This window comes from Theobroma cacao, chromosome 1 (assembly GCF_000208745.1).
Source record: "Theobroma cacao cultivar B97-61/B2 chromosome 1, Criollo_cocoa_genome_V2, whole genome shotgun sequence".
Lineage (NCBI taxonomy): Eukaryota > Viridiplantae > Streptophyta > Magnoliopsida > Malvales > Malvaceae > Theobroma > Theobroma cacao.
This window is the reverse complement of record NC_030850.1, coordinates 20,125,311-20,151,170: the sequence shown is the minus strand read 5'-3', so window position 1 is coordinate 20,151,170 and position 25,860 is coordinate 20,125,311. Positions and strand designations below refer to the sequence as shown.

Sequence of the window (25,860 nt, the reverse complement as noted above, 5' to 3'; positions counted from 1 at the left end):
AATGTAATAACATATGAGCAAATTTGATGAGTTACATTGTCATTCATTCTAGTTGTCTCAACAAAAAATTGAGTTTAGAGAGTTGACTTTTTTATTTCCTTGTGTCTATGATAATTTGACCATTTAAACAATCTTGACTCATAATTTAGAACTTACGTGAATAGTTCAAATCAATTAAAGATGAGCTTAACATGAATTGACTACTTGAATTGATATGAAAAATGCTTGCCATCCTAGAGCTTATAGTGAGTTATGAATTGAACAAGTTTTGCCTCACGATGAAGAAATTTCTTTTGACTTATTCTTATTGAATGTGCATGATTGCTTGCAAGCTTGAATAGTTATAAAGGCATTTTTGGTACAAGATTGTGAAATATTTGAAAATGACCCTTGATATGCATAAATATGATTAATTATGCTCACTACACCTTTCATAAATCATTTAGAACATAATTAAATGAAATTGCATGACTTTGAGCTCATGATTTTACATAAAGCATGTCAAACTCAAATCTGATATGTTTCAAGTGCAAAGTTTTTGAAAAGAGAAATTAAATTTTTGTCAAATGATTTTCTTGCAAAAACTTCTTGATTTCATTTGATTGAATGTGGTTTATCTTTGATTTTGATGATATAGCTTGGTTGAACAAATTATTTTTGATATGTGCATTTATGCTTTATGAAATTGATTGAAAGTATTTTTTAAGCATGATCTTAAGCATTACAATTGGACATTGGAATATGTAAAACTTTGACAAGTATGCCTTGTGTTGAAAATACTATTTTGACTTGTTCTTGATGAAATTAAATGCATGAGTAAATGCTTGAACTTGTTGATCCTATTATTACTCATGTGCTTGCATAGATAACATTATTTCTTAAGAATGAAATGTTCATATGGTTATATTGATTAAATCATTTTTTGAGAAACTGAAAATGTTAAAATGCTTGATCTAGAATCAATTCTTGGAATATGTTTTATGATTGTGCTTAATTGATTATTTCACAGTTTTATGATTGTGCTTAATTGATTATTTCACAATTGATTCCTTGATTATGCATATAGAATTGGTTATGATGAACACATTGAACTTCATGAAAAATAATTTTAGTTCATCCATTATATTTGGTCAAGTCACATGCTTACATGACATCTAACTTAGCTTGACCTTAATATTTAAAGTCTAAAATTTAACTTGAGCTATGCATCTAAATATGAATTTGATTGTCAAGTTTGATCATGACATATCTTGTGATGACATAGTTAAAATATTTTTGAACATGTATTTAAATGTTAATTATGTCCTCCATGAGCTTAAATGCGTACATAATCTAAAGACTTTGTGTGCATCCTACTTGAGCTTATAGGTTACCAATTGAATGCTCGTTTCTTGAATCTTGATAATTAGTATTCATTGATGCTTAGATGCTTACTTTAAACATATTCATAAGTTGAATACTTGATTTTCATCATTCCATAACACTTGGCATCACTCATGAATTATGACGGTTATTGAGAAATAGCATATATCTTGAACTTCAAATGCTTGCATCTTTTTGATAGATGTCTAAATATTCTTAGAAGAATAAATTCATACTTGCATGTCGTGGGTTAAATTGGAATCATGATTAGTGAAGATAGCCAAATTTTTCTTGCAATCATGCTTGCGCTTACTTTATCAGAAAATTCTTTTATATGATCTCAACATGTGCTAAAAGCTTTGGTAATGCTTCATTGATAATGATATCTCTCTTGATGTGAATATCCTCCTTGAATTGATAGTTTTATATATTATATGGAGAATATTTCTTGAAATGCTTGTTGAAAATATTTTGGAAGAATGCTTGAATAGTTGATGATTGAAAGTGCTTAATGATGATATTCTATTGATATTTGATGACATGCACTTATTGTGGAAATTCTCTTTAAATTGTCACTTTTATATAAATTGAAGAATTCTTATGAAATGATTAATATTTCTTGGTTGATGAAGCTTGATGATGCTTAATAACTATACTTGATAAAAATTAAAGAACGCTTATTAATGCTTGAAAATGATTAGGAATGATACTTGATGATTAATGATACGTTGGACATTCCTAAGAACTACTTGCACATATATCTTGAAAATATGAGCATTTGATGCATTTGATGAAAATTCTTTTTAATACTTATACTCTTTTTGTTCCATGAATATTTGAGAATTAGGGAAATATATTGCTTACATATTTGAATGCTCATTTATTCTAAGTTCATGATTTCTCTCCCAATATTTAATCTATTAAGAATCTCCAACAATTTGTATTGAGCTTATGAATTCTTAAAGGGAGTTATTCATTGCCATGACTCATTAATGTCATAAGTAATTGAGGTCTTTAATAACAAGGTTTGGTGAGAATTCAACGTTTGGTGTTCTTCACTACTGGTAACATCTTTCTAAACACCAAAATTGATATTGTCCTTTATATTGTTTCTCACTTAAACTTGAATGTTAAAATGCATGATTGGTATCAAGATTTAGGCATTCTTTATTGGCATCTAGCCTTAAATTTGCATCGAGCTTTACAATTGTTTCTTTTCATTTGAGCTTTAAATTGATCATATCTTTTTTTATTGGTTAGAGTTTTGCAAAAATGATTTGCTTGATATGCTTTATGTCTTTTAAAATAAGGGGAGCCTTCACTAGATTTTTACCAATTGATAAAATGAGCTATAAGATGATTCCATCCCTTAAAATTGAATTTGAGCTTATTTTCTTTTTCAAAAAGGGGAGATTTTACTCATATCTTTCAATTGGTTTTTTGAGTCGTATATTGATCTTTAACACTTGACATTGGAGTTAAATATTGGTGATATTATGGAATATGTGCTTATTAAACATCTTTATGCTTATCTTTCTTGATAAATGATGCTTGACTGTGTTGAATGGCTATATTACTTGTTGAAATTGATTAAGGATATTGAGTGCATATATATGATGACTTGGTGGAATAAAGGTTTCCAATTCATGATGTTAATGCTTATATTCTTGATGACTTTAGTTAATTATTATTTCTTGAGCTTAAATGTTAATGCTCACACTTCTTAACCTTTTTGATTTAACAAAAAGAGGGAGAAGATTTATGAGCAAATTTAATGAATATGATGAGGGGGAGAATTTAAAATTATTTCAAATGCAAATTATGCTCATGGTTTTGTCATATCAAAAAAATGGAGATTGTTTACTTTAAAATGATTATGGTTTTGATTATGACAAAATGATTTAAATTTTCATTTGCATTACTTAAGTGATCCTTGATATGCTCTTGAAATGTTTTGACCCTCATGCACTTGTTCTTACATAATTACAAGCTTGATTCTTGAAGTTGTTGAACTATATCTATAAGCTTGTATAAGTTTTAGTTGTACAAGTATATAATCTCTTTAACATTCGTCTTTGAGGTGTTGAAGTTGCAAGATAGGATCACAAGCAGTACAGTTTATCTTAAAGCATTCAAAGATCATCAATCTACACTTCACTAAGCTTGCTACAAGTTAAGAAACTCAATCATCACTCAATATTTGATCTTCACAACACTAAGGTTACTCTTACAAGCTTGATTCTTGAAGTTATTGAACTATATATAAGCTTGTATAAGTTTTAGTTGTATGAGTTTATGATCATTCTAACATTCATCTTTGAGAGGTTGGGTTGCAAGATAAGGTCACAAGTGGTGGAGTTTATCACAAGGCATTAAAAAATCATCAATCTACATTTCACCAAGCTTGACATAAGTTAAGAAACTCAGTCATCACTCAATTCTTGATCTTCACAACACCAAGGTTACGCCATAAAGCTCACTCTCAACTCAACATTTGATCACAAGGAAAAAGCAAGGGAGTAGCTGAAGTTAAGTGCTAAAATATCAAGAAATCTTAAACAAAGCACCAATCAATCTTTAGAGCAATGCAAGTCGATCATATGGTGATAAATTATGCAAGTATGGCTAAGTGCGTATCTTGTACATGCTATGACATTTCAAGCATAATTCTCACTACAAAAGTCCAATTGATGTGATTCCTAAACCATCGGAAAGTTAAGAGACAGGAATACAACTTTCATGTTTACCACTTCACCCAATTCAAATTAAATGGAGATTAAAATCATGTCAAAAAAGGCTAAACTGTTGTAGAAATAGCCATAGTCCACCTTATAACTCCTAGTCGATCTTAAGAAAGTAAGCACGTGTAATCCAAGCTTTTATGAAGCCATAGTCAACCCTAAGCGAGTGGTAGTCGATTATAGCTAGCTAGATTTCAAAAATACAAGCTTTCTAGAAGAAGATCGATTAGAGAACTTTAATAGTCAACTACAAATGACCGTTAGACACAAAATTCCAAAGGAAAACAGCTAGTTTCTTGCTCTAATCACCTCCAACGACTCCAAGACTCTTTCAACTATAAAAAGGACCATTGGGAAGCATTTCAAGTTAAAGAACAAGAAAGAAAAAAGGCCAAACTCTTGAAGATCATGGTCTTGAAAAGAAACAAGAGAAAACCAAGCAAAACCAAGCCTACTTGATTTTAAACCTTCTTTGTGCTTTCATTCTAATCTTTATATCCTATCTTTATACCCAATATTAGGTATTCTTCTTTCGTTGTACGCACTTAGTAAAATTTACCTTTTAAAGGCACTTTTGCTATTCTTGTAAAGGTTTTAACTTAGCCTTGAAAAGTTAGTGTGTGGGTTTGTGGTGATCCCATTAAAACCATGAGTTTGTGATGAGCTCGGAAAAACTATGGTTTGTGGTGAACCTATTAAAACCATGGGTTATCGCTTTATCTCGAAAAAAACCGTTATAAGGGTTATCACTTCCAATTAAAAAGCAAGAATCCTTTTAGTGGATTAGAAATTTCTTAGCATGCTAAGGGTGTGGATGTAGGCATTTAAGAAAGCTGAACCACTATAAATCCTTATATCTTCATTTTCATTTTTATCATTGCTTTAAATTACTGCACTTGACTTTGCAAAACTCTTTTTTCAAATTGCTTAAGCCTTGATTTGATACTCATCACAGAATTGATTTACCTTTTTGTTAAAAACATTTTTCATCATTACTTTTGTAACACCTTGTGACCTAAAACGGTGGTTAATACGACTTTAAGAACAAGATTAAGACTGATAAGGTTCAATTCAAGAGTTTAGGAGTGGTGAATGAGGAATGGAATATTTTGAAATAAAATATTTCATACATAATAAAATAATAATATTTTATTAAGGTCATCGTTATGAAGTAAAAATGAGCAATGGAGCTAAACCGAGATAAATTTAAATGTTTTGGAACCTTGAAAGCCAAATGAAAATTTTTTAAATTTAATAATATTTTATTAGTAAAATATTATTAAAATAATATTGAGATATTTCTATTGTGAGTGATGGACAAACTCACATAATTTAAGCAATGAACTTAAGTGGGGGAGTTACAACATAATTTTGATGATTTGATGAGTAAATATTATTTTATTGATTGTAGAATATTAATTTAATAAGTGAAATTTTAGTGATATGAATATTAATAATAATATATGTGAGTTTGGAAGGAATGGAAACATGGAGAATTAATTAAGATAATGAGGATATGTGGGATAATGAAATGTGCATGTGGATTCACTATTACATGCAAAAAGGAGAAAATTAGTAGAGGACATGTGAGACGCTCACCATGTGAAGTAAAAAGAAGAATAAGAATAAATCCTATTGCATGTAATAAGATTGGTGCATGAGTAGGCCAAATGAAGTAAAAAAGGGGAAAAACGCATGAAAGACTAATGGTTGCAATTAAGGTTGCTTTAAACATAAAATAATGGGAGGATATTGGTCATTGAGAGTGGTGGTTGGATAAGGACAATGAGAAAAGGATATTAAACCAATAAACTAAAAGGAAGATTGGTGCATGAAAAACTATTGGATAGTAAAGTGGTCCAATAAGAGACGTGAAAGAGTAAAAGGTGGGAAATAACTAAAATAAAAAGGAAAAGACAAGGAAAGCTTGGAGAACATTGGCAAAACTGCACCTTTGAGAGAAAAGAATGAGAGAATTTAGCCTTGTAGAGCTCCACCTGAGACAAAGAGAGAAAAGAAAATAAAAGAGACATGCAAGGAAAGGCTCGACTTTTTGGAGAAAAATCTAAAGAAAACATGAGCTTTCCTTTCCTTTACTTTTGTTGAGTCTTGATATCTTATAATTCAAAGGGAACTTTGGAGATTTAAAGGAGATGCGTGGCTTGGTTTCAAGATCCAAGTGAGGAAAGGTAAGAATTGTGATTTTAGTTTGAATATGTTTTGAAACTCGGATGGTAACATAGGAAAGTGTTTGTTGCAGCAAAGGTTTCCAAGATTTGAAAGAAATAGATGCATGCATGTCATCAACCTTTGGTTGAGCGGTGGATTTAAGCCTTGATGATCAAAACTTTGAGGCATATTAGAGATGCATGTAAAGTCCAAGCTATTCTAAAGGTAAGCAAGCAATGAGAATGGATTGTTCTATCTTAGATTCGGCTAAAGAGAATGTTTATACCAGTTATAATGTTTTGAAGAAAGTAAATGATAAAGGATTATGCATGTAAAGATTTAAGACTTCTTGGGTAAAGTTGCTGCCCATATATAATTGTGTTTGAGCATGAGATTAATTTTGAAATAAGAATAACTATAAAAGCATTAAGCTAGTGAGGGTAGCAAATGTGAGATAGAACAAATTGTAAAGTCGTTAAGTATTTTGAGTTTAATTACTGCCAGTAAATTGACAATTAAAGAATAATTGCTGTGGTGGTGTAGCACAGGAGGTGACGAGTGACCGGCAAGTAAAATTAGCAAGAGATGCACCCGAATCAATGGCGAAGTAGCATCCTGCCATTGTGAGGTGAGTAGGGGGTGTCTATTTCAAAAGTTCCATAAACTATATATTGACATACATATAATAAACGTTGCTGGTTTTCTTTCAATGCAATTGTGGATAGCATAAGTTGTTAGCTTCAGTAAGTGATTTTTAAATGGATTAGCAATCGAATTGTACTGTAATTGTGAATAGAATGAGTTGGTAGAGTGCTAGGCACTTGTGAATGCTATGTTTTTTAGAAACATTTTGGTATATATATAAGCTATATATGTAAAAGGTTTTAGAAACTGTGAAACAAGCTCTTTACCACGATTTATGTCAAAACATGCCTTACTTGTTTTTGTGATGTGCATTCATGAATAAGCTTTATGCTCACCATGCTTGAATTTAATATTTCAACCTCATGCAAGGGTTTTACATCATGAATTCTTACAAACAGATTTATAACGTCACTGTGATTGGTATTTTGGAAATAGATTTAAAATAAGCTTTTGAAAACCCAATTTAATTATAAATGGTTTTGTCAAACCAAGAGATTCGAGAGCAGGTTGATTGTCACATCAGGATAATGTGACCCTTGTGCACAAGTGAGCTTTAGCTAAAGAACCTTTGGGTCTTCGACGGACTATTAGACATGGCTAGGCCACAGTCTGTGATACATATACGTGGCATGGCCATAGGTTGATATACGTGGCTAAGGTACAAGTTGATATACGTGGATGCGACCACATGATTTCTCTGATGTTGGCCAACATCGTCAAGATTGCTATTGCTGTGGGAATCCGGTGGAGGGGGGCCTATCGGATGTTATTAAGTGGAAGCGGGTCCACGAGTTGATTATTACGATAACCTATTCGAAAGTGATATCTCTTTGGGTTTTCAAACACGAATCTTTCACATGATGAGAAATACAGGTTTTTTCGTAACTCCTTTAATTATACGATGATTTTGCGTTTAATACTTCAAGGATGAAATCATTTATAAGCTTGTGTATAAGCATTGATAATGCTTGATTTTACGAGAGCGTGCGTGCTTATGTTGGTTCCATTTTAAGTAAAGGATATTAAATGATTTCGACAGTAAAAGTCTTTCACTTGCACTGGTTTTAATACATTACTTGAAATGGTTATTTTGCATCACTATTCTTGGGTTTATATGTAAGGCACAAATGTTCCATTTGAGTTAAAATTGTTTATATATATATATATATATATATATATATATATATATATATATATATTCTTATGTTTTTAATATTCAAATTTTCTATCTCTAGCTTGTTTCCCATCTACACCCTGCTCAAGAAACCGATGATCACTAAGTCTATGAGACTCACCCCCTTATCTTCCCTTTTTTGCAGATAAGTGATCAGCTCGCGTGTATTGCCTCAGCACATTTTGACTCATTATGACATAGGTAATGGCATCTCTTAGACTTCCACTTCAAGTTGCTCCGCTGCATAAAGGTCATATTGTGTAGAACGGTCAAAATTATAAAAATTATTAGTTTATCAAAATTGTATCGCTGAGAAACTTCGAGGTTGTGTAATGGATTCTAAATGTGATGTTTGAATGTATCTTGAAGCTTGCTAGAATTGGATATTGTTATCTAATTGCCGAATTTTGATTAAAGCTCTTAATCGGTTTAAGTAAATAATCATATTTTACATAATTCAATAGAATTTTTAATAGTCACCACAAGGCGGAACGTTATAAGGAAATCCTAGTATTTTAATATACGTATTAAAATGTTCGATTTAGTTAACAAGAATTTCAACTAAAGTTTGTTTAGGATTTTGACGAATTCTCCCTCAAATCTTAGACGTCAATAACGATCGGAAAGAAGGCCGTTAAAACTTCTTAGTTATTCTTGAAAATATTTTTCTTGTATTATACTTAATTTATATTTGAAAAATATTTTAAATTTTTTTTAAAAGTGATCATTTGTCCATACTTAATAAAGTAAACTTTTTCAAGATTTGAACATTCATCATAATTCTCTTTGGAATTCTTCTTACAAGCTTCCAAAACAAATTTTGATCTAGGGTCGACTATCAAGCTTCCATAATTGACTATATATTTGATTAAATAGTTTTTGAAAAGGTCTTATTAACAAAAAATATAATCATAGTCTACTAGAATTTCTCCATAGTTGATTACATTGGTTCATACTCCATTTTTTGAAAAAACTTTTAAAGTTCAATTCACGCATCTCTTGAATATTCTTGTTACTTGATTCATTAAGCTAACAATTCTAATAAAATCCAAATCATAGCCACGTGAAAATAGCCTCAAAACCCTAATCGTGTCAAGAACCAAAAAGGCCAAAAAGCCCATGCATAGAAGAATCCACAAAAAACCAAAGAACCCAAAACACGGACAATAGATAAAAGAGAAACATAAACAAAAAAAAAAAATGCTGCGCCGATCAATCTTGAATTATACTAATCTAAAGCCAAATGAAACAGGCATACAAGAAAAAGACCAAAACCAAATAACCTAGAAAACCCACAAAAATGAAAAAAAAAAAAAGCCAACACAACTCAAAACGCAAAGAACATGCAGGAAAACCCAAAAAAATCCAAGGAATCCAAATCATAGCCACATGAAAGAACCTCGAAACCCCAACCTTGTCAAGAACCAAAGAAACCAAAGAACCCAAAACACCGATGCATAGAAGAATCCCAGAAATCCAAAGAACCCAAAACACAAACAACAGATAGAAAATGTCTCAATATCCCAACCATTTCAAGAACCAAAGAAGCAAGAAAACCTAAAACATTAATCCATAGAACAACCGACAAAAAATCCAAAGACTAAAAATGTAGAGAACAAACAGAAAAGCCACCAAAATACAAGGAATCCAGACACATGGATGAAAACCCATAAAGACAACGAAAGAGAAGAACATTCGAGAAAGAATTGCAAACGGAAACCCTTGTATAGAGAGTAAAACCCCAAAACACCCTTAGACAGTATCTACAAAACTCGAAATACATCTTTGTCCAAATTACCAAAGCGCACCAGCCTCTTCTTTAAAATCCTGTAATACTCTCCATTCATCAACCGATTTACAATGTCAGGTGTCATATTCTGAAAACCTTTTGAAGGTTAAAATTATTGTAATTTGAATTATATTTTAATTTAGAAAAAGATAAAATTATATTTAATATATTTCATTTTATATTTTTGCTATGACTTGAGTTGGTTCTTTAATAAATTTATCACCGAGTCGGTGTCGTTTCACTCTTGAAACCAAACTCAACAATTAACACTAATGTACTAACTTATATTATATATTACATATCAGATTCCAAACTTGACCAGGCTTAAAATACTAAGTGGGACCTTTGCGTCCCTCTTCAGTCTTCCGCAGCAAGCTTCGCCGTCCCAAAACCAAAGTATAAATACAAAGGGTGTAGATTTTCTTTCTCTGGTAAGCCTAATACCCCAGGCCAGGCTCCATGGATATGGTAACAAGCTCATCCACGGCTGAAGTTGGGGAATCCTCTACTTCAAAACCCACCTCCCACTTCTGGGCTAAGCTTGGTACCTCCCCCAATTTCCCATTTTTCCTTTCCTTCCTTTTATTTCTTCTGTCATTTACTCAATTAATCTGTACTCAACAAAAATTCTGTTATGTTCTTTCATTCTAAACTTTGTTATGCGTATCTTTTGCATTGTATTTTCCAGTTATGCTTGTTTTTATGTATCATCTGTGTGTTTAAATTGAATTGGGAATTCTTCGTCGGATTTTGTTTTTCAATACCTGCACGTATACCAAGGGCATATCTTTGCTGAAATGTGAAACGTTCATTTCTGGCACAGCCCGAATTGGAATTTGTCCAACTCTCCACATGTTGGCTGCATGCTGTTTCAATCTTGAAATTATTAAATTTTTGTTGATTAAACAATTTGAGGGTCGTGTTTTAAATGAGTATAATTTTACTGTGGAAACAGGAATTTTATCTTCCATATCTCTGGAATATCTATTTGTTAGTGAAGTTAGATATCTTCTTCATATTGCATAAGCAGTGCATAAATTTAGGGCAGCACTTGGCTCTTCTTTGCTTTGACTATTTGAACAATTTCGTTATCTAGTTCATTTTACATCATCATTACCTTGAATGCTTGACTGCTTGCTATGATTGTATCATTGCTGGACATTATTAAACTACTATTGTTACTAATATTGGTATGAGTAGGATGATTCTGATATGAGTTCTCAAAGAATCAAATGCTGGATTTTGACGTGAAAATGCTTTTGTCTTATGATATGAAATTTTTGGTGACTTTTTACCATTAAGGGCTAGGATATTCATCAACTTTTATTTGTTGCAGTACCATTAGATGCACAACTTTCAGATGTTGAGATATGTTCAAATGAGATGATAGTAAGTTCACAGGTCACGTCCTCTTCTCAAGAGAAGCATGAATGGTGCAGAATAACAAGGAATCCGGATCTGTTAACAGCAATGATGAAAAATAAAAGGTATTTGCAATTGATGACTAGCCTATCTGTGGATTTATTTGTTTGGTAGCAATTCTTTAAATATCTATTGATAATGTAAAATAAAAAGTTCAGTAAAGTAACTAGATTTAGTAAAAACATGCATTATAAATCATGAATAATGTGTGTGACTCAATCAAGTTACCTGTTCTAATCTCTAATGTTGGTCTTACAATAATCAAGAGAGGAAAATGGGTTTGCACAACTGCAACCAAACTCCTGTAGAATAGCGTGTGATAATGTATAGATCAATGTCATAATTCTATCTGCCTTTGCATTTGCCACATTTTTCAGTGCAAGTATTTCTGGATACTATCGATTTCCGAACCTTTCAAAGTCTATATGATGCAGCACAATAGTTACATATACAGAGAAGTATGAACAAACGGTATCAATAGTAATAAAACTTCAAAGAACAATTGGGATATTCTCGAGTCACCACATGTAAGATGGCATCTTGCCACACTCTAGAGAAATACAGCTGAAAACATCCTTCTTAAAATGAAAGATTGCATTTCTTTATATGGGGGTTCTAATAAGGCTAATTTTGAGTGGGTGACAACTAAAGAAGTACTCCTCATTATCATTAAAGTTCTTGTATCTTTACTTAGTGTTAGAGTGCTACAAATGAGAGTAATCATCCTCAAGTGTCCTTAGCAAGGAAGTAGTAAAAAAACTTTAGGTTATAATTAGCAAAATAACTACTTGAAACTACAAAATATATCATGATAATAAATGAGTGCTTGTCTAAGCAAGTTCCCATGCAATCCTCTATATCTTATGCCAAATAAAAACTGGTTTTCTTATAAATTTGAAGGGTTTTTCCTGTCTTACAAATTTTAAAGCTTGATTAAGTGCTGTACACATAAGAACTTAAGTCCATCAATTTCTAGGTTTTCCAGGCTTTGTGTAATTAGCAAAATATTGTGTTCTGCGGACTTCCCAAACCCTGCCTACATCTTTTCTTCTATCTTTGGGTTTCTGTAGTGTTGGATGAGATAACTACACAAAGATTAGTGATGTAGTAATCATTTTATAATGCATCAACAGGTAAGGTTGTTTTGAAGTCCAATAAAGCATTTAAACCTGAATCTTCCTATGTAATCCATGTTGCTTTAAGTACTACCCTTGTTAGACGCATTTGATACCACAAAGTGGGTATAGATATGGGGTATGACACTTCAAATGTAAGTAAAAAATTGACTGCATCTGTGTTAAGACATATGCACATGACCAGCATTGACATCCGAGTCTGATAAACATGGAATGCAGCTACTTGTTCTTTGAATATTTGATTTCTATATTAATTGTCTAGGAAGTCACAGATAACCCCAGAAGACCGGTTTGTTGTTCCCGTGGCTATTTTGATACTTACATCAAGAAGGAAACAAAATTTTGTCCTTGTGGAAGGCCAGGACTGTCTTTGGCTGCTATTTCATTGTTCAGTAATGAGAAGAGGAGCTTTTGCCTTCTCTTTTTTGCCAGAATGTTATGAATCTAAGTTGACTAAATAAATGTTTAGGAAACTGTAACTTCTGTTGCTGGCAAATATGTCCTTTCTTGAAGATGATACTTCTGCTGAATTATACTATTCCTAGCCTCATATATCTGCATCCTAGACCAGACAATTTCTTGGGCTTGGTGTGGGTATTTCTATATTATTTTGAGATATAATCTTGCTGATTCCTTTTGATGAAAAAGTAGAACTTCCCATTAAAATATGCCTTGCATTGAGGATACTTTGAGACACAAACATGTTTATATGCTTATTTTACATTGTAATAGACGTACTATGTCTTATTTATAACATCCAATGGATGAGTTGGGTACAGTGTTCTTCAGAAGCATTTAATTTTGGAAAGAGATAGCTTAATATAAAATGTAATTCCTAGGACACAGAATTTTAAAGTTATGGCTGTGATACCTTATCTCTAATTTTAAAGTCTTGAATGTACAATAATAAAACATGAAGTTTGGCCTTGCTAATTGAATGGACGAGATTTGTAGTTTGCCTTAATTATTCTTAAACAATATATTAGAAGTCTTTTTAAGTGGTAATCTGTATTTTAAAGTTTAAACCATGTTATCCTTAATTAGTTGCTAGATCCCTTGTATATCCTTTCTCATAAAGTATCCATATTACCTATTATGGTATGTCCCGTTGTAATCATGTCATATGAAGTTAATATGTTTATTCTTGTTGTATACAATTTGAAATCTTCTTTATGTAAAGTTTCTGGAGAATGGATTTCCTTGTGGATAATAATGTTTTAATTAATTGTCAATACCTGAGTAAATATGTCCCTCATAGTACTCATCTTGTTTATTGACAGACAGTATGATATTTCTTGACCTCTTATGCTTGTCCATAATCTTGCTTATCGTATAAAAACGTGCATTGCAAGATAATATTTGTTTTTTTGTGGGATTCCTTCAAGAGGATCCCAGTTGGATCCCTTTGTTAAACTTAATTGTAATTCCTATAAAAACTGATTTTTTTTTATAATTTTCAAATTGATGAATGGACATAACTGGTGCGAAATTTTAATTGACTGGTGATGTACTCATCATTCATGATAGTAATTATCCCATTTAACCTGTAAATTTTGTGTTCTATTTCTCCAATTACTACTGGATACAGGTATTTATTTTTACCTATTTCTCTTTTCTCCTACTGCAGTTCAAATGATATGCTTGTTGATGATGCTGTTGTCCAAAGAGAAGATGTTGTTGAAATAAAATGTGGAACTGAAATAGTTCTGGGTCCTAATAGAGAGGGTAAGCTTTAGTTTGATCTGATGGTTATGTTTTCTTAACTGACTTTTTTTGACTGTTTAAATTCAACCAGCTAAATCGTTTTATAGATCACTCATTAATTCTTTTTTTTTTAATATTGTTGATTTTAATAGTAGTTTATGCAAACTGTGTATTATAGATTAAAATTGCTGATAAATATGATGCCTAGACCGCGAAGTGTTGAGTTTGTTTTCTGATTTCTGCTTTTTCAAATGAAAAGGAATTTTAGAGTTTAGTATGCTTTAATTTAAGGACGTTGTGGACTGGGAGGGAGGCAGCCATTTTTCTCATTGCTCAAGGGCTTGTCCCTCCTCACAAAATGTGAAGTAATTCAGTTTAACTTTTGCAGTGGGAGCATATAACTGATGTCCTCCAGTAACTTAGAAGCTACTTCCCCTATGCAATATCCCCTTGTAGTAAAGGGAATGGTTGGGTTGAGTTAGGCCCTTAGGCTACGGTTTTATGAGAAATCTGATGAGTAGTTCTGTATACTTAATGAAGTAATCTGCTGGGCAAAGAAATACTTGAAGTTACATTAAATAATAGTAGTTTTATTTTAAATGATATAACGTGCTGGTGGGATTATGTCATGTTTTTCTCTTGTTGTTTCTAGGATATTTGAGCTACAAATTTAAACTAATGCCTGGTCCAGAAACCTGCAAAAGGCAATTGAAGGTGAATAAACATTAATCATGTAATATTTTTCTCTCATGTTCACTGTTGCATTCTTCGGTATGCTTATGGCATATATGTTTTGGTATTTGGTGTTTTTCAGATCTGTGTAGATGTTGAGCATGCAAAATGCAGCATCTGCTTGAATATATGGCATGATGTTGTCACTATTGCTCCTTGCCTTCATAACTTCTGGTTTGTAATTTATGTATTACTTATATAGTAAAATACATTGCCGTAATTGATTTTGATTCTAGCTTCCTTCTATTGTATTTAGCAATGGATGCTTCTCAGAGTGGTTAAAGAGGTCACAGAAGAAACATTCAAGTGTGCTGTGCCCCCAATGTAGAGCTGTTGTACAATTTGCTGGAAGAAACCATTTTCTGTGGAATATTGAGGAGGTAGGATGTTGAATTGCCTCTTCTTTTCTATTTTTATTATTTGAGGTATTTTGGCTTGAATCATCCCGTAATATTAGTACCCTTTATCAGATATTCCAAAATTCTGATAACTGAAGAAATGCCATGGTGATGCAACTTCAGAATTCAGATTGCCAAAATAGATCATAGGTACTGTAATATGAGTAAGGAGTTAGTAATGTGAACATTACTTATAACTTCCTATGGATGTGCTTGGCTACTTTTCCGGTTCATTATTTTTTAATTATTGGTAATCGAGCAAATGCTAGTGACATTGAGATTGGGAGAAAATTAAAAGAATAAAAAGTTGTAGTTTACTTTTGCATGGCGAATAGAATAAACACCAATGGGCTTAGTTTTTGCTTGAACCAAAACCACAGAATAGTGTAGACAATGTCTTGGTTTCAACCTTGAGAACACGCATGTGTGGGTGAAATAGGGGTAAATAGCATGGACGGTCCCTAATCTTCTATTGTGGTTACATTTTGGTCCTTAATCATTAAATTATTAAGTTTTAATCCTCAACCCTATTTATGGTTATCAGTCGTCTTTCTGTCAATTTGACCTGTCAAGATTGATAGAATGACATGCAAGTGGAATAAGTTGTTCTATGTAGGACCACTAGAGTGGAAAAGGGTTTTAAAAAAATGATTAATTAAAGATAAAAATTTCATAATTTTTTCTATTTTCTTTTCTTCCTCTCCTTTTCTTTTTTTCCTTTATTGTTTTCTCCTTTCTTCATCTTTTTCCTTCTTTTTTCGCATTGGTATGGTTAGATCTGAACAAATGTGCCGTTTTGGGTTGGGGGGGGGGAGGGGGAAAGCTGGGATGAGGGGAATCTAACTTGGTGGCGCTAGATTTGGCTTGACTAGCGCTGGTTTGTCTCCTTGGGGCTAGAATGCGCCATTGTGAGCCATATGGAATGGATACGGTCAAATCTGACCCTATTGTGCTTGAATCCTATTGTAGTGCACTGATTGGCACAAAGTTGGGGTGAAGTTGGCCCTATGTGTGTCGATCTATGTCTGGTAGGGCAATAGTTTGCCTTAATGCATTGATCAGTGCAAGCAAGGGCCAAATATGAAGTGGCACTTACTAAGGCCATAGTTGGCCCAACGCACATTGATTAGTTATAAAGGCTGGATCTAGCCTTAATGTACTGGTGGCACCAAAAATGGCCCTTGCACACAACACATCCTTTTATGGCATCACATTCCTTGCTGGTGGGTTGGGAGTGTGGGAAGGCAAGAAAGAGGAAAAATAAAAAGGATAAAGGAAAGAAAATATAGCAAATATAAATAGCAGTGTCGTGCTTAGATGTAACCTCTACAGTTTTGACAAACCAAATAGACGGAAGGACTACATTCTAATAACTTTCAATTTTAGTAAGGTTGAGCATTCCATTGGACCAATATAAAACAATTAAAATGTTATCAACTTAGAAGTTCGAGGACCATCCATGCAATTTACCAAGTGCAATAGGTCTATTCTAGGTGGAATGGCTATTTCTCCATTTGCTTCAATTTTAGAGTTTGGCCCAGTTATTTATTGGAATGAGCTATGCTATGATGAACTTGAAAAAGCCATTTTGACACCTCCAATGTAATAGCTATTTCAAGTTCATAAAAAATAAAGTCCATGGCTAGATCTAATCATTGGCAGTGCCAAATTGCCTTGCCAATGGCCTCATCCAGCTGCTGGCAGTGCCATTAGGCATTTGCTAAAGATGTCCAAGGGCCAGACTACCCGTGGAAGCTCATAGGCTTGGCATGTATCTTGTTGGGCTCAGGCATAGATTTTTAGACCCAAGCTTGGGTCGACTAGACTGGAGTAGATTATTTTATTAATAAATAATATTTTTATTTAAGTTTAATCATAAAATATAATAAAATAATTAAAAATTAATATACATCAATGTTTTATTATTTTAACAATAAAATAATATGTAAACAAGTGGCTTGGGTCAGGCTAGGTAGTCTTGGTAGGCCTGATGTGAGCTTGGCCAAGGACATTCTAGCACTTACTGACAACACCAATAGGCATGCCAATCCCTTGTTATCAACATTTGTAAACTATGAAATATGTAGTCACACTTCATCCTTTTTTCTGTTCCTAGGATTAAGTGTTTCATTATCATACTATCCATTCAGCATCAAACATTGCATAATTGTTGAACATCATTTTTCTTTTCTCTTAAATCTTCGCGAATGACCCGAAGGATCCAGACCCAGCTCTTTGAGCAAGGGGATGCACGCACTATCATTCAAACCCAACTCTTTAATTGTTTTTTCTGGTCAGTCTATCAATTTGTGTACTTTTACCCTATTGTTGTCTCAAGTTTTTTTTTCATTATTGTTGAAGATGAGCTGTTGTCTTTCCAAAACACCATTGCTAAGCAATCTAAGCATTTCAAGATGTCTAATGGGAAAGAGTTACTATCTCCTATTGATGAAAAATCTCCTAACTTGACCTCTAAGCATTGACTTTTTGCTTTATTTAGCTCTTATTGCTGCTTCTCTGCACTCTTTAATACCCTAATTTAAAAACTATCAAAACAACGTAATTAGCTTTTAAGGCTTGGAGCTTTGCCATTTAGTTGACTAGAATCCTTTTGACTTCTCCACTACCATGGTGACAACCTTGAATAATTAGACTTCATTATCCCTAATTAATCAAATGCATAATGCCATTAGGAAGAGTTTGTAATGGATGCACTTATTATTCCTGTCACAAACAGTGAGGTATGAACTATGATGCTTGCCTCACTTATTCTCTTCCACCACCTATCTCAAAATCTCTTGGTGCATGCTTTCTCTCCCAGTAGATGTATTTATAGGTGGCCTAAGTTGACCAAACACGAAAACTTGACTGAATCCAACCAGACCCAACTCAGATTGACTAAAAAAATAGTCAATGAGCCTAAACTCAAAAGTATCCAAATCCAAAATAGCTTGAACTTAATGACTCAAATTGCAAATGATTTGAACCAAAATGGCTTGAAGTCATAACTTGGAAGGACCTGAGTCTATCAGATGATCTTATATAAAATGTGAAATGACCAAAGACAAAAATGTAATAACAATTAATTTTACTTTCTACTCATAAAATTGAATTTTCATTAAAATTAATGATCTACTAGAAATATTCCCACAAAGCTAATGGAGTTTGGTAAAATTAATATAGGAAATTAAAAGAATAAGAAAGACTAATTTGTTTCCTTTGAATAAAAAAAAAAAGAAGAAAAACTGAAACTAAAAGAAGCTGAGTTATTTGGGCAGCATTTTTTTTTTTTAAATCTTAGGACACAAACTGCCTGAACAGGGATGACCTGAACCTGAGAAAACCTAAACCGAAAAGAAGCTGAAGCTCAAAAGAATCAGACCTGAGATGAATTGAATCTGGAACTATCTGAACTCAAAGATACCTTGGTCAGAACCCACTCAAGCCCACCCTTTTGCCATCTCTAGATGTAGCATGACAGTTTCCTCGTGTTACCAGAATGCTTAGTGCGCTTTAGAGCTGCTAGTGGATACTTCTTTGGACCTATTTTGTAATGATTAGAGGTCTCATTCACACATCATGTTCTTATCTTTTTGCATTTATGAGCACTTTAATGGTTTAAACTTGTGTTATTTTCCTAGAGTAGGATGTAATATTGTTTGTATTGTTTCGTTTTTATCTAATCAACTGCTTGTTTGTTCTGTCCAGGACATCCTGCGAGCGGATCCTTCACTGAGACGTTCAAATGAAGAAGTTGCACTTATAGACTCTTATGCAACTATACGATCAAACCTTGTGAGTAGTTGCACTGAGTGTCATTGTCTGTCTTTTGTAATTTCTATGTTGTTTATTTGTATGATGATGTCACTGAGAATGCTATATACCCTCGAGTAGTAAGTGCTGGGATTAGGCAAATATGACATTTAATATTCCACATGCCTATAATATTGTTTGCATCTTAACCTATTGCTAACACCCCAATCCTTGTAACGTAGCTTTCACATTGTTGTGTAAAAACAAGAGTAAAGATTTTCCAATTTTAGATGCCGTATACAACCCAAAATGTAGTTTTGGTATATAATTGTTTGCTGGACTTCAGGGAGTTCTTTCAGCTGAAAATAGAGCAACAATGGCAACCTCTTCACGTTGGTAAACCAGTGATTAGTTTGTACCCACATCACCTTATAAAGTCCTTATTTTAGTTGGGAAAGCAGTAAGCAATCCTTCAAGACTATCCTTGGATAATAATTAAAAATGCTATAAGCACCATAATGTATCTGTGTTGGGATATACATTAATAATTCTCTGATATTATCCACCAGTGTTGAGGTCCCCAGTAATTGCTTCTTACAACATTCAGCTTAGAAAGATGCTTCGTTCTTTTTATTTGCATGATATCTTGGTTTCTCTGGCAAACCTGCATGAATTATTTAGCTATAATCTAATCTGTCTATGATTTTTCTCTCCTGTTTTGTCTCTTATTCTTTGTACTTCTTACTATGCTAGGTCATTAGGTCCGGAAGAGGTATCCAAAGGAAAAGGGCTCAGGCGTTTTTGGATGAGGTGCTTGACAGTGAAGAATATGATAGTCAGGAAAGCGATGATGCAGGGCCTCAATGCCCTCAATGTGGTGAGATCAGTTTTACATTAGGACTTGTCTTTGGAAATCATATTCTTGATTTCTTTCTTTTATTTTCCCTTTTATACTATGCATATGCCCTTCTTTTGTTTCTCAGTCTTTAATAGTTCTATTGTTGCATTGCACCATTAGATGCCAATATTAAAAGCGAAAAATAACATCAACATCATGCTCTCTCTTTTTTTCCTCCTTTAATTAGTGTTTCTTACTTTTTATGACTTGCTGTAAATAATGAACTTAGCTCTTGATTGGTGTTTCTGTCTAATTCTTGCTTTATGTTTCTAATTTCTGGCATTTCCTTGTTTAATCTAACTGGTTAACTTGCAAATTTTAGGCTCTGAAATTGGTGGGTTTCAATGCAACCAGCACACCATTCATTTACAATGTCAAGTTTGTGGTGGAATGATGCCTTCTAGAGCTGATATGAGTGAACTACAACACTGTAAGTATTGGTGTGCAGGAGTGATAGAGCATGGAAAGCAGATACTTGACCTAAAGACTTTATTTAGTAATTCTGTTATTTTTTTTGTTAGGGTCTAGGGTTTATATGTACCTATGTTATTTCGGTTTCTAGGAGGTTTCGATTGTGAATATTTGAGATTTTGAGTATTGAACTTGTCTCCCTCTATTGATTCATTCTGGTTTTTCCTCCCCGATTCTTCTGTTTCCCTCCAATTTCCTCCGTCCCTCTAGTTTATTTTGTCTATCCTGGATTTTCCCTCTAATTTCTATTATATCTCTCTTTTTCCCTCCTTGTTCTACCTCGGGGAGTGTTTTTGGGTGCTTGTGTGGAATGCCTTCCTATCACTCCCTACCCCTCTTTCCTATCCTTCTTAGTACTAGACACCGAGTATGTTACTTGCTTGTAGTTCCTTGTTCAAGTTGCTACTTAATTATTTTATTTTTGTATCAATTTAGTCCCTATACTGTTATTATATGTTCGACTAGATCCTTGAATTTTGATTTGTCTAAATTGTGTCCAAGTACATCAAAAAATTATGGTAATAAAGGAAAATTGATAACTCTATTACCTTTGAGCCAGTAGAGTTGTTGACAACTTGACATGGTTTGATTTGTTATAATTTATTAGCAGAAAAATTATTTTCTCTTCTTTTTTTTTTTTTATCAATTTTCATCCAATTTGTTTCTTTTGTCATGAATGTTCATATTTCTCTTGGTCTCACCTCCAATTCTTCATCTCTACCAAATTCCAAATCCAACAAAATCAACAATGTATCTATTGTAACTCAAAAACTATTTTACATGAATTTCTCAAGAAAACCAATTTATAATTTCTGAAAGGAAACGTAATGCACCAAACCTAAAATATTGACGGACTACCTCAGTGAGTGGAGTACGCTTACATTGACATTTGTAATTCCTGGTCAGAGCCTCATGGGAATGTCTCTTGAAGTTCCAGCATAAACCTCTTACATCTTGTAAGAATTTTCAGTTCACTCTTGCAGGTATGGGATGTGATAGAACATTTTGTGGTGCATATTGGCATGCTCAAACGGTTACCAGAAGTGACTTTTATCCTGTGTGCAATAATGAGATTTTTAGACCGGTAAATTCTGCTCATTGAAAACCCATTGACCTGACCTCCATGTCTATTAATTGTGGACAAAGTATGTGTCACTGTTGTCTTTGTTCTCTTGGCATGTGGTGTTTATTTACAGATGACTAATGTTGCACATGTCTAAAGCATGCCTCTAGCACAAGCAAGCCTGCCTTGCTGTTCTGTGTTACTTTCAGATTTGACATTCTTTGGAAATAAAAAGAGGTTTCATATATTCCAGCACAAGCATTTCTGTTATTCAAAGCAAAGTGTTACAACATTTTTGTTTCAACAGTACCCCCTTCCCTTTTCAAAAGAGGAGTTCTATGAAATTGACCGTCACTCCTCATTTTCTATAATCTCTCTCTCTCTCTCTCTCTCTCTCCTTAGTTATAATACTTTTCTTTCCATACAAATAAATGTATTCTTCAGCAGACTTCTGGTTCTTGAGTATTATGCTTTAGTTCTTAAAAGCCCTGTTATAATTGCTGCATTATTATTGCTTGAAAAGTTTCTCTTTATCTCTGTCTGCAAGACTTGCCCAATATCATATTTCTGTCATTTTATTGTGGGTGCCAATGTTTTGACATACAAAATTTATGATTTTTACTGATTCATATGGTTTACAGATTTCAGAGCACACTATCACTGGGATTCCTTTCTTGGCTCATGAAATGAATAGACATGAACAAGATGTATGGTAGTCTCTTTAACATATTATATTCCACTATTCTACTGCACCACTAGTATAGTTATGATTTGATGCACTTCTTTTTGCATAGATCACAGAGAGGTGTATTAGACAGACAGGGAGAACCTTGCAGGAAGTTGTTGCAGAATGGATTAGAAAGCTAAACAATAGGGAAATTGGTATGTTGATATTTTAACATTTTTTGTGCTTCGAATTTGGGTACTTTTATATTCCATGTTTCAACTCTTCTTTTTTCCCATATTGGAGTCATTTCAAAGTTGGGGAATGGGATTGCAACTTGGGAAAAATTGAATGCACAGCACATGCCTTTAACATACCCATGTTTGATACTAACACCCAGGTCTGGGTAACATATCTTGTATTGGTTCACCATCTTGTTTTTCATCTTTTAGTAAGTCAACCTTTCTTACACAGTATCCATTTTTTCCACAATTTCTATTAGGAATAATATGTGACCTGGTTAACAGCTACCCTTAACCGAAGTAATATTTTTAAGCTGTGGTTAAGATTATCTATATGATGAATACCTTTTTACAGCTGTGTTCCACTGACATTCTAAATAAGGGATTCCTTGAACCTCTGCTTAAACTGTATTAGGGCAGGTTTCATGTCATCTAAAGATTCCTTGTCCAACAGCTTTAACATTATGAGGAAAGATCGGAAGACTATCCATCTAGGTGCCCTTAGTGGTCCATGTCATAATTTAGAGTTTCTTGTTCCTTTTTTTTTTTTTTTGGATGGTGCATCTAAGCTTGTGCCCTCTGTGAATGAAATGTGTTCTTGTTCAATTTATCTCTGATGGATGCTTTAGTAGAGAATTTCCTTGTAGTTCATTGCACATAGCACCAAGGTTATCAGTACCATAGTGGTAAGTGTTTCTGTTTCTCTTTTTTTGTTTGGCGTGTTTCTGTTTCTTTTAATATGTATTTCAATTTATCATTGCAGATTCATAATCGATTTAAAGTTTATATTTCAATAACATATCTATATATGCACTTTATACATAAATAAGAACCACAAGAAGAAAATTTGAATATTAACAACATTTAAAATCCTGCTATAAAAATTAAAAAGAAAGAAAAAGTAAAAATATCCATAATGGGTGATTTAAATTTACAAAATTAATTATTCTATAAAAGAATGTTTTTAGATTTCTTAATACCAACTAGTAATGTTCTAAGATTTCTTAATATCAACTAGTTGGCTACCTAATAGAAATGAATACATTCCATCGCAACACCGCTTGTCTCTTTGGCCCTGTTTGTTTTTCTGCTCTCTTCTCTAACTTCAGTGCAAAGTTCAAAGCCAACTTAGATACTCTACATTCTACTTAAAAGACCTCCCGTCTTTGAAATTGTTGATAACTATTGATATAGTCACTACTGAAGCTTGAACTTTTGTAGTTGTGAGACATCTATTATGGCTCGCACATGGATAGGGAAAGAAATGCCTTCTATGAGATGGAAAAACCTGGAAGAGAAGAATTTATGACAGTCTTTTCTTAGATCATTTGGGATTCTGTAGAACATCGGTTTTCTAACTCTTCTTCGATATATTTGATACAAATTACTAAGAGAAAAAGGGCTGCCTTCTTTGACTGCATACTGAGTGAAGCACCATTTTTCCTCAAATTTACTCAAATAAGCTGATATGTCTGACACAAACCGTCACTAGTGAATTTTTTAAACAAAATTAAGTTCATAATTTATCATTTTCTTTGAATTCAGATGTACCGTCCAGTAACAACCCTACCATTACGGTATTGACAACCATGCATAGCACTCAAAAGCCAATTGATCTCAATTTCCATACTTTTCTTCTATGATTGATGTTGATTTTCTTTTGATTTTACTTGCAACATGATAGATTTTCCAATTTAATAAACTTCTCTAATTTTGTCTGTGAGGGTAGTTTTCTGAAGGTAGTTTCACATGTTTTGCAGACCGAACAAGGATGCCACTCAATCATGCTGAGAGGATAACTGCAGCAACACATGTTTGCAGGTAGTTTTTGTCTTTGTTTGAAGCTTGTACCTCCCAGCCCTCCTATTTCCAGTTACCTAATAAGAAGCCCAAACCAATTGTAGGGTTTGTCTGTAGTATCTATTGGTCTGATATTTTTGCCTGCTTCCTTTTCAATAATTGGTGGTTACTAATAAATTCTTTTGTCCCTTATGATCTTTTCCCCTAGCAAATGTGCCATGTTGAAACATTTGTTCTTATCCATGTCTGAGGGAATGATGTGCCAAAATAGTTCAAATGGCCATTGGCATTGCCCTTTTAGGTTTAGAGTAGGTGGAGGTTGTTGCAAGTGTATTGAATATCTATATTCTTGACTAATAGAGAAATAGGAACCATTGGCAGCATACTAGTCGCCTTTACATTACAATCTTTGAGTGCATTTAGCATGGAGGATGATAGAGATGATATGATTCAGTTAGGGGGAGACAGGATTAGATGATATAATTCTGCCATATGTTTGGTGTCTGCAAGATAAAAATTTTATCTTTGTCCATAATTGATGAGGATATGGTTAAATATAGGATCTATCTTTTTAAAATTTTTGTTATTGGTTTGGATTTGAAAATGTAATCAGTTAACCCTAACAAAAAAGGTACAGTATTATTATAAATACAATTTTGTAGTGGTAAAAAGCAAATAAGGTTATGCTACACACAACCTTATCCCATAGGTTTAGTTTTTGTTTTTTTGAAAGTTCAATATGTATTAAAAATCTGAAGAACATCAGTTCTCCGTCAGAATAATTTTGCAAGGCATGCCCCTTACAAAAGACATTGAAGTATGCCCATGGGTTTAGTTTACTCTCTTTATAGAACATTTGAATCAAAATGGTGACATGTTTAATTCTAGTTGCCCTTTTTGATTGCAGCACTTGTTATGAAAAGTTGGTCTCGTTTTTGTTGTATTGGTTCCGGATTTCAATTCCCAAATATGTAAGATTTTCCAAGTTTCATAGTTATGCATTATATGATCAAGTTGTTTATTAGATGTGATTCTGATTGGTTAGTATTTCTTTTTCAATTCCATTTTACTTACCCTGCCCATGTGACATTATAGCTTCTACCCCCTGATGCATTGCAAAGGGAAGATTGTTGGTATGGATATGCTTGTCGGACACAGCACCATAATGAAGAACACGCACGCAAAAGGAACCATGTATGTCGGCCAACTAGGGGTGCTAATGTTTAGGATGATTTTATGTACATAATAGCAATTAACAGTTATTTATGATGGTAGACCTTGGAAAGAAGGTAAAAATGGTACTTAATTCCCCCTCCCTATTTTGCTCCAAAAACATGCTTCTGCTGTTAAATCATTGATATTTTGGATGCTCTAATGTGAATTAAGGGTACAAAAGAGAGCTTCTTCTTCGTGTCTGAAGCATTTCGGTATATGCCCCCTGTTCAATTTTGTTCTAATCATCAGATAATAATTGGCTGTCGGCGTTACGTGTGGGGCATCTTTTATGATGCCTTTATTGTAAGAAAATGAGGTAATCAAAATCCTATTTTATGGTAGTGAGTTGAGGTGCAAGCGTGCATATCTACACTTAATCTATAACATACTTGAAGTGAAGCCCCAGGAGAACTTGTGATCACGTTTCTAGCATCTTTTATTGACATGTGGCTGATTTAGAAGAGATTTTGGGTTATTTTTGG

General features: G+C 33.3%; 1 protein-coding gene across 2 annotated transcripts; it reads left to right on the top strand.

The window, feature by feature from the left end:
- Positions 10,200 to 25,595, top strand: LOC18612892 (E3 ubiquitin-protein ligase CHFR). Of its 2 annotated transcripts, XR_001926190.1 has the most exons (16): positions 10,200 to 10,424; positions 11,217 to 11,367; positions 14,066 to 14,163; positions 14,795 to 14,856; positions 14,957 to 15,048; positions 15,131 to 15,254; positions 18,981 to 19,067; positions 19,779 to 19,902; positions 20,246 to 20,353; positions 21,378 to 21,478; positions 22,099 to 22,164; positions 22,252 to 22,339; positions 24,124 to 24,184; positions 24,941 to 24,980; positions 25,071 to 25,134; positions 25,259 to 25,354. XR_001926190.1 is itself a non-coding variant. In XM_018113876.1 (15 exons), the coding sequence occupies exons 1-15, from the start codon at positions 10,340 to 10,342 to the stop codon at positions 25,388 to 25,390; spliced, it is 1,443 nt and encodes a 480-aa protein (XP_017969365.1). In that variant the 5' UTR covers positions 10,201 to 10,339; the 3' UTR covers positions 25,391 to 25,595. The 2 variants fall into 2 exon arrangements, 1 of the variants encoding a protein (XP_017969365.1); XM_018113876.1 differs by lacking the exon at positions 24,941 to 24,980 and having other exon boundaries at positions 10,201 to 10,424; positions 25,259 to 25,595.